This window comes from Varroa jacobsoni, unplaced genomic scaffold, assembly GCF_002532875.2.
Source record: "Varroa jacobsoni isolate VJ856 unplaced genomic scaffold, vjacob_1.0 scaffold_517, whole genome shotgun sequence".
NCBI lineage: Eukaryota > Metazoa > Arthropoda > Arachnida > Mesostigmata > Varroidae > Varroa > Varroa jacobsoni.
The window spans coordinates 199,487-215,022 of record NW_019213419.1 but is presented as its reverse complement, the minus strand read 5'-3'; the positions used below and the strand labels follow the sequence as shown (position 1 = coordinate 215,022).

General features: G+C 40.9%; 1 protein-coding gene across 2 annotated transcripts; it reads left to right on the top strand.

Annotated features, from left to right (window-relative positions):
- Positions 1–1,821: 1,821 nt before the first annotated feature.
- LOC111261080 (uncharacterized) lies at positions 1,822–5,114 on the top strand. 2 transcript variants are annotated; one of them, XM_022834305.2, is made up of 3 exons: positions 1,822–1,971; positions 2,183–2,245; positions 3,125–5,114. In XM_022834305.2, exons 1-3 carry the CDS (start codon positions 1,891–1,893, stop codon positions 3,332–3,334), a joined length of 354 nt encoding a protein of 117 aa, XP_022690040.1. In that variant the 5' UTR covers positions 1,822–1,890; the 3' UTR covers positions 3,335–5,114. The 2 variants fall into 2 exon arrangements, with proteins under 2 accessions (XP_022690040.1, XP_086824692.1); XM_086968566.1 differs by having other exon boundaries at positions 3,108–5,114.
- Positions 5,115–15,536: the final 10,422 nt, after the last annotated feature.

The following is a 15,536-nucleotide window of genomic DNA, read 5'->3' as shown; positions in this document are numbered from 1 at the left end:
TAAGGTATGTCTTCTCAGAACGCTTACTACCTGCAAGAAGAAAGCTGTCGGTGTCTGAGGCCGGTTTACAAAGCTGAAGATAGATTAAAACGAAAATCAACTATTCGAATCTTCATAAAAATAAGATGTAACGAATGCAGCTGAAGAAGCCACCGTTGACACTTTTTGAACGGTGCAAAAAAGAACGCGCCAAACGCCTTAAGGCGTAGGCTACGAGATGAGGAATAGTTTGTTTCGGCAATTTTTTAATATATAATTAAAGACTGGCCCCTACAATTTCGAGTATGTGATGTTAATGTACTCGAAGCTTGCAAATGCGTAGCCTTAGGTATTGTACTCGAAGCATAGGTCTATTTTGGCACTAACTAACTCAGAGCTAGACTAAATGTGAATAGATCGTCACTCTCTTAAACGAGAACTCTTAAGAAGCATTCTAGTGTTTTGTGGTGGATGGAGGACCGCACTGACAACTGGTCGTCTATGGAAGGATTCGTACGAACTGTTCGGTAAAGAGTTCACTGTAGTTCGGATCGAGACTAACGCCGGAACATTGATGCGAAAATAGTGGGGTTTTTATTGGCTGCCAGTATTTGAGTTATTTGGCCTCAAGCATCTCCGAATCTGCCCACTGTAGTTTCTTTTAATATTCGAGTATTTATGCTTAACTTTCATTCCATTTATAACGATAAAGAGCTGTAACGTTACGTATGATCCGTGAAAGCTGATACCGACCTACGTACGACCAAGGTATCTAGAAGCAAGGAAATGATAATACACAGAAAGATGTCAGACGCAGGACCCGCACATCTTAAGTTTATGGCAATTGAGCTAATCAACTCTGGAGGCGACACACGTTGCTTGGGGCAACAAGAAGACGAGTGTTCGAACTCATGTTTTGCCCCTGGTGCTTCGTGATTCTTGGGGCGCGAAAGCAATGACTTGTAGTAGCTATGATTGTGGTTGTAAAGACGAGAGTTGTTTTTCGGAGAGATATAAGAATAACAAACCAAACGAGCGATTGCATGTGTACAGCGAAGGAAGACACTAAGGCACGAGGCCTACAAGGCAGAATTAGCAACTATAGGGTATGGCTGAACGAATTGCCTGGGCGTTACCATGGTGTAGAAGCCGATTTTTCATTCTAATAGCGAAAACACAGGCATCTGCTGGTCAATACGCTTGTCAATATTGAAAATATCCGGTTAGAGTAGGTATATTATCCATACATCTTTCTACAGACGTAATAACGTATAGGCCTACGGGATAGAAGTGATTTTACTACGGCTCCCCAGGCTCAACGATGAAGATGAGTGAAGAACATGAAATTTCGCAGTGTAGAGTTCAGTATTTCTCACAGAACTTCGAGATTCTGCATGATGCGGAAGCGCTGATTTCTCGAACTGGATAGCACGTAGCAGATGTTATAGGTAAACAAAGCAAACTCCTGCGTGTTTCAGCGTTACCCGTTCAAATAGGACACACTGTAATCTGCGGTGATTCCGGGAGTACAATTATTTTATTAATTACATTTATGTAGCTATCTAAACTAATTGATACCTTATTTTATACATCGAAATTAAAGAAATTACAATACGGGCTAAGTGAAAAAAAAAAAAAACAGTAAAGGTATGTTAGCCCATAAGTTGGTTTTTTTTAACTTCACGTACACGATCGGCAAGCCCCTGTGCGGCTACGTAACGAAAACTAATACACACGAAATTTTCGCCAGGAGTAACAGTATATTTGAAAACAATGAGTGCAACGATATAGAGCTTTTGCAGATCGCCGTTTTTGAATTTACGCGACCGTTGCTATATAGAACAAGAAGTACTATTAAAGTCCTGAAAGCAAAAACGTTCTAGTTCGCTCAAGCCAAAGGTGGCCTGGCCCATGTTCTCACACTATCTTGAAATTATACGATTCCTACGCATTGGTTATGTCATGCAAGAAAGAAGCCAGTGGAGGGTCCAGGTAAGCGAAATTCGAGAGCTATTTAACAAAGGCACTACATTTGACTTAATGGTAATTTTTCTCTTCTATAGAATAGTTGCTGGCACACTGCATCGCTTAATAGCTTCGCTTCAAACGACAGACTTAGACCGCATACAGTAACGTGCTAGATATCGGCTGTATTTTGTAGTGTTAACATGCTATTTGTTAAGAGGTTATATTTCTCACGTAGGGCTCACACGGACGTAGAGAGTTGGATAAAACCCGATTCTATACAGGATTTGGGAGCAATGAGGTAGGTCACACACACACACTCCGTGGTGTTTTCCCTATTAACTATAGTGCAGAGTACATAATGATTGATAACACAAAACTCACTGTTACCAATCGATTCGAACCGGGAGCAATCGCTGTACAGTGTCGGAAGACCTAATAGTTTTCGTAAAAATTCAACCAAAATTAAATATGTTCTTTAGATAGTGATCTTTGATTGATCAACGGAATCCGAAGGATCAGTTGGTCGTGACAGGCTGATTTCCAGCTGATTCTTCGAAGTCAATCATACGGCGACTACGTAGCAGACTCTGGCTAGACATTTTTGGCGACGGCTACTAGCGCATTAAGGCAAGTTAGTCTCTGGCAGGTTGCTTCATCTTCTCGACAACTACGCGTTTAGCCTTGAGCAAGCATCAAGTAACTCTCTGGGTCAATGAGGATGGGGTCAACAAGTTGATATAAAAGCGAGAACTTAAGTGTGATCAACTCTTCCTGACTAATACTTGCGCTCAGGTAGCTTAAGTAAGCCTTATAAAGCAGCGTCAATTTTACTACCACGATGGCATTCCGAATAACTAGTGGTTCACGTAAAGCAATTGCCTTTAAGCTAACAACGTTTGACAATCCGTTTGTTGTGCATGCGTGTTGTAAATGTATAGCTTATTATACGCATATTGTTGAAGAGATAGATTGCCAGCAAAGACCCAGTAACTTCGGATATAGGTAGAGTAGGATCCTCTGTGTCCCGGCAACCTAACCGAAATAGGCAAGTGGACTGACTGACTGACTGGCTTCTAAATCTGAGCGGTCTATTGTGCGGTCAGTTCGTGGTAATTATCTATACATAAAAAACGTAATTTTTTTGACTTTGTTCTTTCAAGCACGTTGTCTCTTTCAGCATCGACCATCGATCGCTGGTGAATGTGCGCTTTCGGGCAATATAAATGATCGCACCAGCTTCTTCGTAACAGGACTCAAACGCTTACCTACACGAAATACTCAACACCCTAATCGAAAAGTCTCAGCCACGATCATTGACGACGACGGTATCTGTACCACGAAACAGTGGCAGTATCGTACATCAGTACTGGGTATAATTGTGACATGAGCTACGTGAGCTTTTTGGCACAACCATTACCACAGTAGTAAACCATTCGATTGACAGGTCGCGCCGGACAACTCGCCGCTGAGATGTCGCCGGTCAGAAGGATGAGGGTAACACGGTGTCAAAAATGAAAAGTGGAACAGCACTCAAAAATACGTACAGCTTGTTTGTTGGACGCTGAAAGACGGACGGACTTCGAAAGCATTGGCGGCATTTTTCCAACTACTCCTGGACAAAACAACTGGGGAGAAGAAATGGCAGAAGGCGCGACGAGGAAAACCTCTAAGTCTCGCATACGTAGGAATGGCATGTACGTCATACATCTTAATGCTAAGAAAAAATGTCGTAGAGAAGAGCTTATTAAATAGGCACAATCTGGGAATTTTCGTCCCGTTGAACATTTGAAACTAACGACTTCTTATGTTTATTTCGCCGACCAAGCATCGAGGAATGCCAAGATGTTATTAGTTCTTGCAAAGTATGATAAGCAGTACCTGTGTCTTTGATTCAACCTTCTCATCCATCAAACGAAGCCGAGCATACTGCCCTCGTGTCACATCTGACGTTACTCACTCTTCATTAATGCTACTTGCTTGATACATAGCAATCAATATTATTCTATTATCTATCTTCATTGAAGTTTGCAGTCGACAATAGATGAACGTGTTAGTTTAGCAACGAATGAACAGCAAACGTCACAAACCAATCTGTTATTTGAAATAGTGACTGCCTGTAAATGTGAGATGCGTATTTTTGACGTCTGTACGGGAAGCGAGGAAACTTCTTGATTTATAGAGGTTATCTCATTCTGAATTTGCTTGAACGCTGAACGGCAAAGAAGAACGGCAGTTCGCGTCTCCTGAATAATTTATCAATGGTAATTTTGCTCACACTCTCTCGAAAGTACCGACTGTGACAGCCAATTGATCAAAACGTTAAATTGTTAATAGTGTGTTGTACCCTGTGGTTTGTTATTCACGGCTAAGGATGAGAATATTGTCGTATGCCCAAACAAGCCTACGCCCGATTCTTTTTGAATTTGCTCACCTTTTTTTCTTGCTTTTCGAATTCGAATACTTGTCACACGTCTTTTTTCTCGTCAGTAGTATATATATATATACATTTTTCGAAATACTAGTGTCTGTAGTAATGCGCTGTTTAGAGGGGAATAGAATCGAACCCAAAAAGCAATGCGCTCTCCAAAGCCAAAAGCCGATGGGAAGTATTAATGCTCTAGAGCAACCTAGTCGCTAATCATTTGGTAGCTCTGAACAAGCTGCTGCTGCAAAATATATAGAAATTGTATTTCCCATATGGTGCACCTCTTATTACAAGCAACCAATACGAACGTCCATTTTCTTTGTTTTAGCTACGTTAGATGTGCAAATTTATTATTATTATTGTTATTACCATATCGAGGCCCTAAATATATTTTCTCTATCGTGCTTTTTTGGCGGTTACTCATTCGCTTCTACCTTTTCCCCTAGTCGGTCGATATATCACTGGCTCTATTTTAATTTTGGTGGGCCTTTGATACCTAAAGGTTCACCCCTGCCAAAAGGAACCCATCTGAAATTCAAATACAAGACCCACAACGAAGTGCTCGCGTGGGTTCAACTTTGGGTGTCTATGGTTGCTAAGGAAATTACAGCACACAATTATTAATACGGGTCGCGAAATGTTCATCTCGACTGTGCAATCCTCACAAGAGTCACCAGTCTGGTTAAGCGTGGATAGAAATACGCAGACTTCGTCCCACATCCGACCGTGGTACTCTGGTATCTACGAGAATAAAGAACCCGCGGCTTCATCCGTAGTACACAAAGGCAATTAATCATTTATTAATTAGTTTACTTTGAGTGAGCTTTCGTCGATTTCTCCCCTCCCAGGATTACCCCAGTAGCTTATAGTTCGTATCTATCTGCGATGCGGTCGGTCACACTACAGCAGCAGCGCTCGTCAGAGATGTACAACCTGTATATGCTGTACTGGCGTAGGAAAGGTCGCTATGGGCCGTGTAGCTATGCGTGTTCTGGAAAAGAAGCTCTATTTCATTTTTTTTTTTTTCTCAATTAACTCAGCCGCGTCTGCCATATGCCGTTGCCTTAACTGGTATTGGTACTGCGTGCAGCAGCGGTCTAGGCTATCTTTCGCTACAAGAAAATGGAGTGTTGCCCGAATATATCATTCGTGCATCGCTACTACAAAAATATATTATTTATTATTATAAAAAAATATATATATAATTTCGTCTGTGGTACTAAACCTTATCAATATAACTGAATATTATATCTGGCTATGCCGAGCAACAATCCGACATCGTCGCCAACTTATGATAACCACTTAGACACCATCGAGTCTACTAATTGCGGATGACATTACTGTAACAGACACTGGCCATATCGGTGACGCATAATGCCTTGGTAGCGAACGATTTCCAATTTTCCAATAGTAAAGGTCTATTGAAGAAATCCAAAGGCAGGACTAGTGGTCGAAGTCGGACTATTTTCTGCCGGGAAAACGCTTCAGGCGTTAGATCACTACGCCGAAGTTCATTTACGTCATCACTACGCCGAGGTTCTGTCGGACTACTCATTAAGCAGTCTATGCCGCGCTGCGTAGAAGCGTCTATTTGACTTTAACAGGTCACATTGGTGTTCGCTAGGAGCCGAAGATTAGGAATGAATTACTCATCTAATCATTGTTGCCTAAAAGCTAATCAACATAATGGGAAAATTGTCTATTTCAATTCACTTCATTTCCTTTCAAATAGGTCTCTTTGAAGTGAGCACTTCAAGGCCGTATAATATCTCAGGTAATCTAGATAGACTTCACTGACCTAATTCTTAGGTCGTATGTACTTCATACTCAGGACAAAGAATTATGTGCGTTTCTCGACCTCGGTAAAGACTCGGTTGATATACTGGCAGGCCGAAGTGCATTTTTCAAGGCCGAATTGTTTGGGTTGGACTGCCTTTTACGTGGTTTTAGCCAACGATATATGGCTTAATAGACCTCGGCTTACAAACCCGCCTCACTAGTGCAAACCGCACAACGATCTTGAGTTGTCATTTTCACGCCGTAAGGTACAGTTGCTTTACCTTTGGGCAGAAGTAGTTGTACGTTTTTTGGAATTAATTCCAATGTCCCTTCACACGACAACGCTGGGGGCTATCTATACTCACTGGAAAGTGTCAATCACTAGTTTTTCTAAGGAAAGGACACGGTCGAGCGTGTAAGCAAATCCAGGCATTGACCTTTGCTTCCAACAAACATGATCTTACAAGCATAGTGTGTTATAAAATTCAGCACAGCGAAATCTTGGTTCTGCAGTGTAGCGTGGTTTAGTGTCGAACTTAAGGATACAACAGAATTTAAGACAGACACAATGTCCTGTCAGAGGTAAACAAGATCCAGGTATCCGAAAATATTACTGCCCAATTTATTCGAAGATAAACAGCAGATTTTATCGACATTATTACATAGTAATGGCTTGCGTAGCTGAAAAAGCAACATCAAAATTTCGCCACTTCGTGAAAGCTGAGTCGTGATTTTATACAGCGGAAGAACGTGAGCTACGTTGAAAGCTGTTATACACGATTACCCCGGTGCAGTTTTCTCTTTATAGTTCGATTCACACTTAAACGCGATGGAACTTCATTTACGGATGATAGAAGATATCTATCCCGCACGATACCTTTCGTAAGATTCTGCTAAGTATATATTATTGAATAAGTGAAAAATAATCACTTTATTCTAGACTTCAATATGACTACCTTGAACAAAGCGCTATAATATGGTCTTCAAATACCCATTCGTGTTCGCTGAAGTCGAGTCTGAGCAGAAATCCACTGGAATTTGCGTTCCTTCCGATTGGCCTCCTTTCATACTATATCGGGTACTAAGAGAACTCCTGCATGCCGCGTCCTCGACTGTATTGGAGTTGTTAGGATTGGTCTTCGGCTTTGCTTTTACAAAGATTCATCTCGAATGTATCATTGGTTCATGTACAAAATTAAACCTTCCGTCTCATATCAGCAATGATTGAGCTACAGTGCTCTCGTTGCAAGAAGGGATACGGCCATGCAACAATAGAGCACACGATTACGCACAGCTAGCAAAAGTCGTCCTTATAAACCTTAATGTATACGGTTGTGCAAGCTCAATTTAAGTGCAAATCTCCCGAGCCGAACTAAATAAACGTAAGAGAAAGTTTCTAGCGGGCGACATCGATGGCGTGGTGTGCAATGAAGAAACGTTATTCGACCACAAAGAGTGTATACGTTGTTTTCATTTGTTTATCAAATGAAACACCGTTCGTGTGTATTCACCTAGTCCCACTATCTATAGTATAGGCAAAGCCACCCTGTGAACTATAGTGGTTCGTTTTGGTAAAGTAGGATGTTTAAAATGGTAAAGCAATAAAGGATCCAATGCTTTCTCTGACACAATCAAGATTCTGTTAAACTGTACAGCGTGAAGCATTCAGACTCGGATATGTTTTGCCGAGTTGTTTGTTATTCAATTCTGTACGCCGGAAGAAAGCCAGTTCTTTCTGGAACAAATTTACTGTGGCGGAAAACGGTACATCGCTCTCAAGGCTTGAGCGAAGGTCAGATATTATTTGATCTCTCCACAAGGGTTCCTAGTAAAACTAAAAGCTTCCTTTTGTGGCCCCAAGTCTGCGTTACTTTCAGATTTCGTGCGGCTTTTCAAAAATCAGAGAGAGGCTTTGATGAGGCGGAAATCCTCAATAGGACTTAACGTAATGGACTTGAAAGTTCATCAAAATGGTTCAAAGAACCGAACCTTTTTGTTACACCACGGGCCTTAGATATAGAAATTTATAGCCGTTTTGGCTAGAGGAATATTAAATGGCAATAAGGTGATTCAGATAGGCTTTTTGCACGCTCTAAGCGCTTTGGGCAATTCCGAGTCTTTGCATGCTCGGGTTGTGCGTAGTGTATTTAAACGATATTCTAACGAATTTCCACCTACCAGTATCGCTTGAAGCATAATAACTTCTATAAAATAAAGCTGTAACTTGAAGAAATACTTTGAAAGTGATTGTTTACTAATTTAGATTTCGTGAAGCTGTGATCGCGCCGAGTGGTGCTTATACTGAATAGGCATGACTGTTTGAAATGATATTTTATTTCACGCAAGCCATTTCGAGCTTCGATACAATTGGACTTCGGCGTTATGTACATATATTATTATTATTATTTTTTTTTAGTTTTAATATAAAAATACAATGAGGTGTAGTTTTCTAAATACGATATAATTAAAAAAGACCTAACCGGCATATTGTAATCTCTGCTCTAGAAAAACAGGGAATGTACCTGTAGTGTCGTCAAGAGGATGCATCATGCTTTTGAAATCCATCTTCGAAGCAATCTATTAGAAATTGCAAGCTTTAGTTCGCGTCTGTTTGTAAACTGCTCATCTAGAAGAGCATCAGCAACGTTGGAAAAAAAAGCTTTATCCAAGAATGAGGTATATAATAAAAAATTTCCTTTACACTCGGAAGTAGGTAACGAATCAGATCCTTCTCCCAATTGCCTTCCCTTTTGCCAGTCGGTGCCCCTTCGCTGTTGTGAACACAAAACCTGTCATATATTAAGCTACACCAAAAGCTCGGCAGCCGGTGTTTCATAGCGAATGGCCTATGAACGTAAAGGTTTTATTGGGATGATTTCTGGTTCTGTCTGGGGTCGTTTTTGAACAAAAAAAAAAAAGAGCTGGAAGTCGACTGTACCCCTGCCACAGGAGTCGATAACAGCAACCACCTACAATTATTTACGTACAGCCATCAGTGAGCACTTAGCGATTTGCCTGGTATCACTACACATCACGTATCGTTTCAATATTCTGATCTTGGTCAACACCGTCTGCCTTTCGTTCCCTGAGCTGAAGTGTCAATATTTGACTGGTATTACCTAGCCCAGAGACCGCCCTTGCATGCTTCTTATAGCATGCCATATAGGCTGGCTGATAAATAGTAGCTGATGACAGGGTGAGCTGCGCAGATCGAAGGCGAAGTTTGAAACTCATAAATACCCTCATTCCCGCCCCGAGTTGGGCAGCAGTGACGGTAATGAAGTTCACAGGCCGTTCGTTCTATTGGTGATGGCCTCACGCGATCTTCGACTTTTTGACGGTAGCGGAGATGACGACGATCGGCTGTGAAGTTACCGAAGTCGCCATCGTAGTCAAACCCAGCGCGAAAACCCTCGCGCGAGTGTGTGAAACGTATTGGTAGCCGCTAAAATGGCGACCGTTGTGCTGTCGATACGTTTAGGCAGACGAGACGCTCGTCGGTGCGGACAGGGGCGCCGAAAGAAAAAGGGTACTAGAGAGAAACTTTTACAGGCGTAAACGACTATCTATCTGTCTACTAAGACCTGAGAGAGAGGTATCTATACCGACTATCGATCTCGGGCTCGCCTGTCATTGAAGTTCGTGCCGACAGCGACGACAATTCTTCGTCGACAACTCTTAGTTGAACTGTCGGATTGGATAGAAGTCAGTGAGTCGCCTGAGTCTCGATGCCATGAAGAGTCAAATCGTGTGCTTAGGGGAGACTGTAACGGTAATGCGCCGTCGAGTTGGTGAGGTTTTTGGGTTAGAAGTCGGGTACAGATGTGAGGCTTGATGAATATCGCTGTTAGGCCTGATTTAGGTACAAGTAAATAGGTACATTTTCAGGTAATTTTTTTGTGAAGTTTTTTGGACAAACGTAACGTCACACAATATATTAGTACAAATCTACGACTACAATTCATGCACCAAAGTAATATGTTTGTAGCGACTTTTCTCTGTCGTTGTTTAGTGCATCTGGTAATAGGGTGACACCTGACAGCAGGACTAGTGGATACGCCTCCAGTACGGCTGTTGACCAGACAGTTTGGATTCAATTGGGGCTTTATGATATTGAATTGTCGTTTGAAGTTGCTTTATGTGATTTATTATATTTCATTCGAAAGACTAACTTGACAAGAAATTTGTAGTTGTAAACTCACCTCAGTATAAGTTAACTAAATTATAATAAATATATAAATAAGAAAGAAATAATTCCGTTCAAAAAATGCGGATATATAATTCAACAGCTGTAAAAAAATATATAATGATTCAATAAAAGGAGATTTCATGATTCTATAGTTATGTCAAACGTAAATGAATACTTCATGATCTCGCCGGGCGCTTGATATTGAATCAAATGTGCCCGCATCACGAGCTACCTAACGATGTGCAACGCGTGTGAGATCCCTGAAATTTTAGAAGACAATGTATTTTGAGTGTGGTTCGTTCTCTATCCGTAGCCTCGTTGCTATGGTAATCCAGTTTGTGCGACTTAATCCGACAGGACGGACATTGCCAGAAGCATGCCATGAGCTAATGCTTGTCATATCGTGGCTCAGAAGTATGCCATATGCTACTCACCAATCATCCATAGAGTACCGTTTCCTCGGTAAAGCAATATCTCATTTTGTTGAAGGTTCTTCGCTTAAGTTTGATGCGTCATGTGTCCATGACACTATCAGGGAACGGGATATTACGACCCAGCCAATCATAGGCACGTCGTCCATGTTATTATTGTGTAATATCTCTTACTCTGTCTAAATAAGCGCATCCGTTTACCTATACGAAGCCTGCACATTGAAATGAGCTGTATTGAAATTGACAAAAAAAAAAAAAGAGCTGAATCATTTGTGGATGAGAACAAATGGCAAAATAATTGCTTTTGTTTTTATTATCAATTCGCAAAATATGGCGAAACTTTTGTAGGATTGAGCCAAGGGCAGACAGAGACAGAAGACGAGATGAACAAGCCAAAGGCAAGACCTCAAGTCAGATTCGCGGGTTTTTGTGAATACGCATTAACTCTACTCATCCAGCTTTTTCATCTGAAGCGCCACCTATTCATGTCGTGCTTACTAACCTCCAGAAACACAAATGACTACTTTACTGGCGGGGGCAGTCCCTTCACACCTCGTATCAGTGAATTTTCAGCTCTTCGTAACCGGAAATAATCTAGACTCTCCCTGTAGATTATGCATGTTGTCTAAAAAACATGAATGAAAAAACAAGGAGCAACGCTGTCATTATTAACATCTGCCAAATGGCCATTCGACATATTCACGCCTCCCGTGTCAAGCGTCTGATTTTAAACATCTGTGTTTGCTTATTGTTCAATAGGCACCTTTCTGCCTATTGTATATCCATCTTCACTGTAATTGGCTGTCTGCCATTAATTCATATTTTTTTTTTTATGTGCTAAATCTACACCCACACACACTTTGTCTTCGCATTTGTGTGGACGGATTCGATAAAATCAAGCATTTTTGAAGCGTACCAACTCGAGAAACGCGTGGCTCGGGGCGCCTTGAAATAGCGTTTAAGGCGTTCCCTTCATGAAGCCATGATGAGGTCAATAGAGCGAGAGACGGAACCCATTATTCCGGTCACCGACTACCGCAAATGTCATCGCCTAGTCTCTCACGATGAACACAGATGTTGTATGACCTATGTTAGCTTTTTTTGGTTCCTCCTTAAAAACTTATAGCTTGAACTCGAGTACCGTTCTCGTCGATTACCTCATTAGTCCACATATAGATGCGTCTTCGTTTTATACAGAAACGGTCTTCTGGTCTCAAATAACTTCAGCTCAACTGAATGTATTTCTCATTAGTACAACATATATGCATTTAAGCTTTTACTTAACTGCAACGTTAGCAAAATGAATTTTGTTGTTTCCTTGTTTGCATAGTTGTTGTTTTGCATATACTTGTTTACAGTTCTTTTTGACGGTACGAATACCTGCCATTCGTTTGCCCACCGTCCCAGAATTGCCGTAGACTGTTAAGTTTCGGGCTGTCCACGAAGCAAAGTCTACAGTTACAAAAAAAAAAACGAAAAGACTGTTTCTACGGCACGCATAGCGGGGACATCATTGGTTTTTTTCTCGACGGAACTGTAAACTTTGTTCGCTACCAGAAGATGATAACAAGTTTTTTCTACTGTAAATTGTTTAAAACAATTTGCAAGACCCATGGTTTCACGCAGGATGGTTGACCACTCCCAACGAGTAGTGTATGATGTCTGTAATAAAGATAGATTTATTGGGTTATTTTTTTGTTGGCCTTGTTTTGAAGTTGCTTCCCGTCAGTTGGCCACTGTTTACCTGATACAAATCACGTTTTCCTTGTTTTACTATTATACTAGTAATAGGTTCTACTGCTTCTATTAGCGTTGTGGGATTATTCCTCGGGCCTTCTAAAGTTTACACTAAATTACAGTCATATACTTCTACATACTGCATCGAATATCATATTGTATTATGGCTGTCCTGTGATACTATCGGGGCCGACAAAATAGTCCTTGTTGTGCGTTAACAGTTGGCAGTGTTTCTAATGAATTTCAAAGAACAACGTTGACTCAAACAAAACTCTTGCTACATAATGAGAGCGCACTTACCGTTATTGCCTTCAGCGGCGAACGGAAATTTACCCTGCGCTTTGTAGGCACGATGCGAAGCCGTTTCATGGTGGCCATATTCGACGCGCATTTAGATGGGTACAGCAACAAAATTATACCCAATACCTTGAGATTTCCTTGGTCGACCTCAGTGACAGACTGAATGGCTAATACCAAAAGAGAACTGTGACTGGATCATTGAGTTTCAAGTTGACTAATTCAACTTCAACTTTGCTAGTATTGATAGAGAGAAATCATATTATAATGGCGCATCGACTGATATATAAGTCTAAGCGTATAAGCACTGCGATATAAGAAAAACTATATTTTCATTGACGAACACCAAGGTTGATTGATGACGTTTACTAGTGAGGCATTTTTGAATAAAAGCAAGTATTACAATATATTTTTGAATTAGCAGCCCAAGAAGTTCCCGTCTAAATCTCTATACGTTTGGGCCATGTGAACTTGACTGCGTGCGTATTTTATCATCAGATTTTTCAGTTAGGGAAACTCGATCAATTGTGGTAAGTATAGAAAAGCCAGATCCCTCAAAAAGCAACCGCGACCTTGACTACAAACAGACAAAGCTTCTCTCAAGGGACACGATTGGTGGAGGCAAAAGCTATGGAACCCTCTTCTCGGACGCCAAAACATCATGTGATCAGACGCGGCATCCCTTTACATAAGGCTACGATCCTAGGAAAATAATCATCAGTTAAAGCTTGCTTACTGATAGACTGAGGCGATTATCCTTTACCTACGAATGCTTTCTCTGTCTTTGTCTACTGGGTACAGCTGATGGCGCTGGCTTAATTGTCGTACCCATTCCTTGTCCTTCATGCTTAAGATTCCATTATGCATCCGCACTACCGAATCCTTTTATCCATGTGTATATATATTCAAGTGTATATATATATATATACACTTGAAACAAGACAAGATCGTTTGATTTTTTCAACTAGCCGTAATCGTTTTCTTTAATAACTAAGTTGTTTATTTGGTTGGCTTTGGCCGCCCAAACCAATCAATCCGTCATTTCGTATATAAAGCCAATTCTATACAATTAAAGTTAAACGAAATACTCCATGTTCCACTATGCTTTCATACCATAAACTCAAATATAAATTTGAAGATTATGGCGAACGCCAAGTTTACGCGGATATACGTTAAACATTTATATATGTCAAGTAGTGCTAACAGGATTAAAGGTTTACAGCGGTTATCCTTGTAGAACAAGAAGACAATTTCTACGATCTGTTGGAGCTCTTAGCATTTCCTCTGGCATTATTTTTCTCCGACAGTCACAACACACACACACACCCACTCACCCTGAAGGGCAAATATCTATCTGTTGTACATAGGCCTTTAAAACGAAAGCTTTTATCTCTTCTCATCTTTGGTAAAAAGCGAAGTCAGCCAACGCTCGAATAGTTATAGTCAACGAAGTCATCAGTCTTGCGCTACGAAAATGTCACCAAGTCATTGTCCGTTATCTCACTTTTAATTTTTTCATTTCATCCTTCGCTATCGTTTTATGGTTCACAGCTGGCGCAAGTCAGCTCGTCTAAGCTGGGACGTGGGCTTTGCTGAACAGGTAAACAACAGCCAAACGACTCATCCATTTGTCAGCTTGATATGATTCTGTTTGCAACTCTTCAAAACAAATATATTCACACTCGTTGGCTCACGTTAATTTTGGTTTAAAGTAAAAAGGACTGATTGGTTACTATGCGGTAGGAAAGATAACGTCACTCGAGTATAGGTCGTTTTTTTTTTTTTGTTAGGACGCCATAAAACCTTTTTATCTGGTTTCTATTGATCGTTTATTTTTTGGGCTACGCATGTCAGACTATAGGTCATAGCGATCACCTGCAAAACGTTGTGCACCACGATAGAAGAGCGTTTCATGTCTTCTAATACTTGCAATAGTTGCTTCTGACCACACTCCCTCATAAGTCTAGAATGAAAATAGATCATTCTGATTTTGTAAAGGACACAATATGAGTACCAACACAAACCCTTTGTAGGTGACCATCACCTCAATCACACAAAAGAACATCGCAGAAACTATCGGCTTTCTCAGGAGGCCATATAAAGACAGCCGTCATAGAACCTGCTTAAAAGTGCGGTTAAAACCCCAATTGGTCCAGAAGCTGCGTATCGATCGATTGATGGCGCGTCATAAGATCAAATGAGTCGGCGAGTGCCACGAACCTCAAATCGTTTTTCGTCTAGCCTTTGAATAAGTGTGCCTCTTTTCAACCCCAAAACCGATTATGTGCTTGCATCCCGCTTATCGTGGGCGCGTTTTGCTGTCGAGACCTTTGCTGAAACGAACTCCGCATGTCATCTTATCTTTTTATAGCTTTAACGACAGCACCGGAGTAGTTTCAAGCGTATGGAAGGAGATACTGGACGTGAATAGCGCAAACACGCTAGCGGATACGAAGTTCGCGGGACGATAACTGGGCTTAAAAACAAAAAAATCTACAGTGTAGAAAAGAGAGCTGGACCAAAAAATCGAAGGATCCTTCTGGCCTCTATATTTTACCTTCAAAAAGAAAACATAAAATTACAGGAGTAGAAGCTAATCGATGCGTTTTGCCTCGAGTGACATCGGAAACTTCGACATGGAAATGGCTTCGATAGGGGGCAAAATAAAAGGTCGCACACTTTCGGTTAGTCCAAATAGACGTGTCTATTTTATTCATATGTCATATTAAAT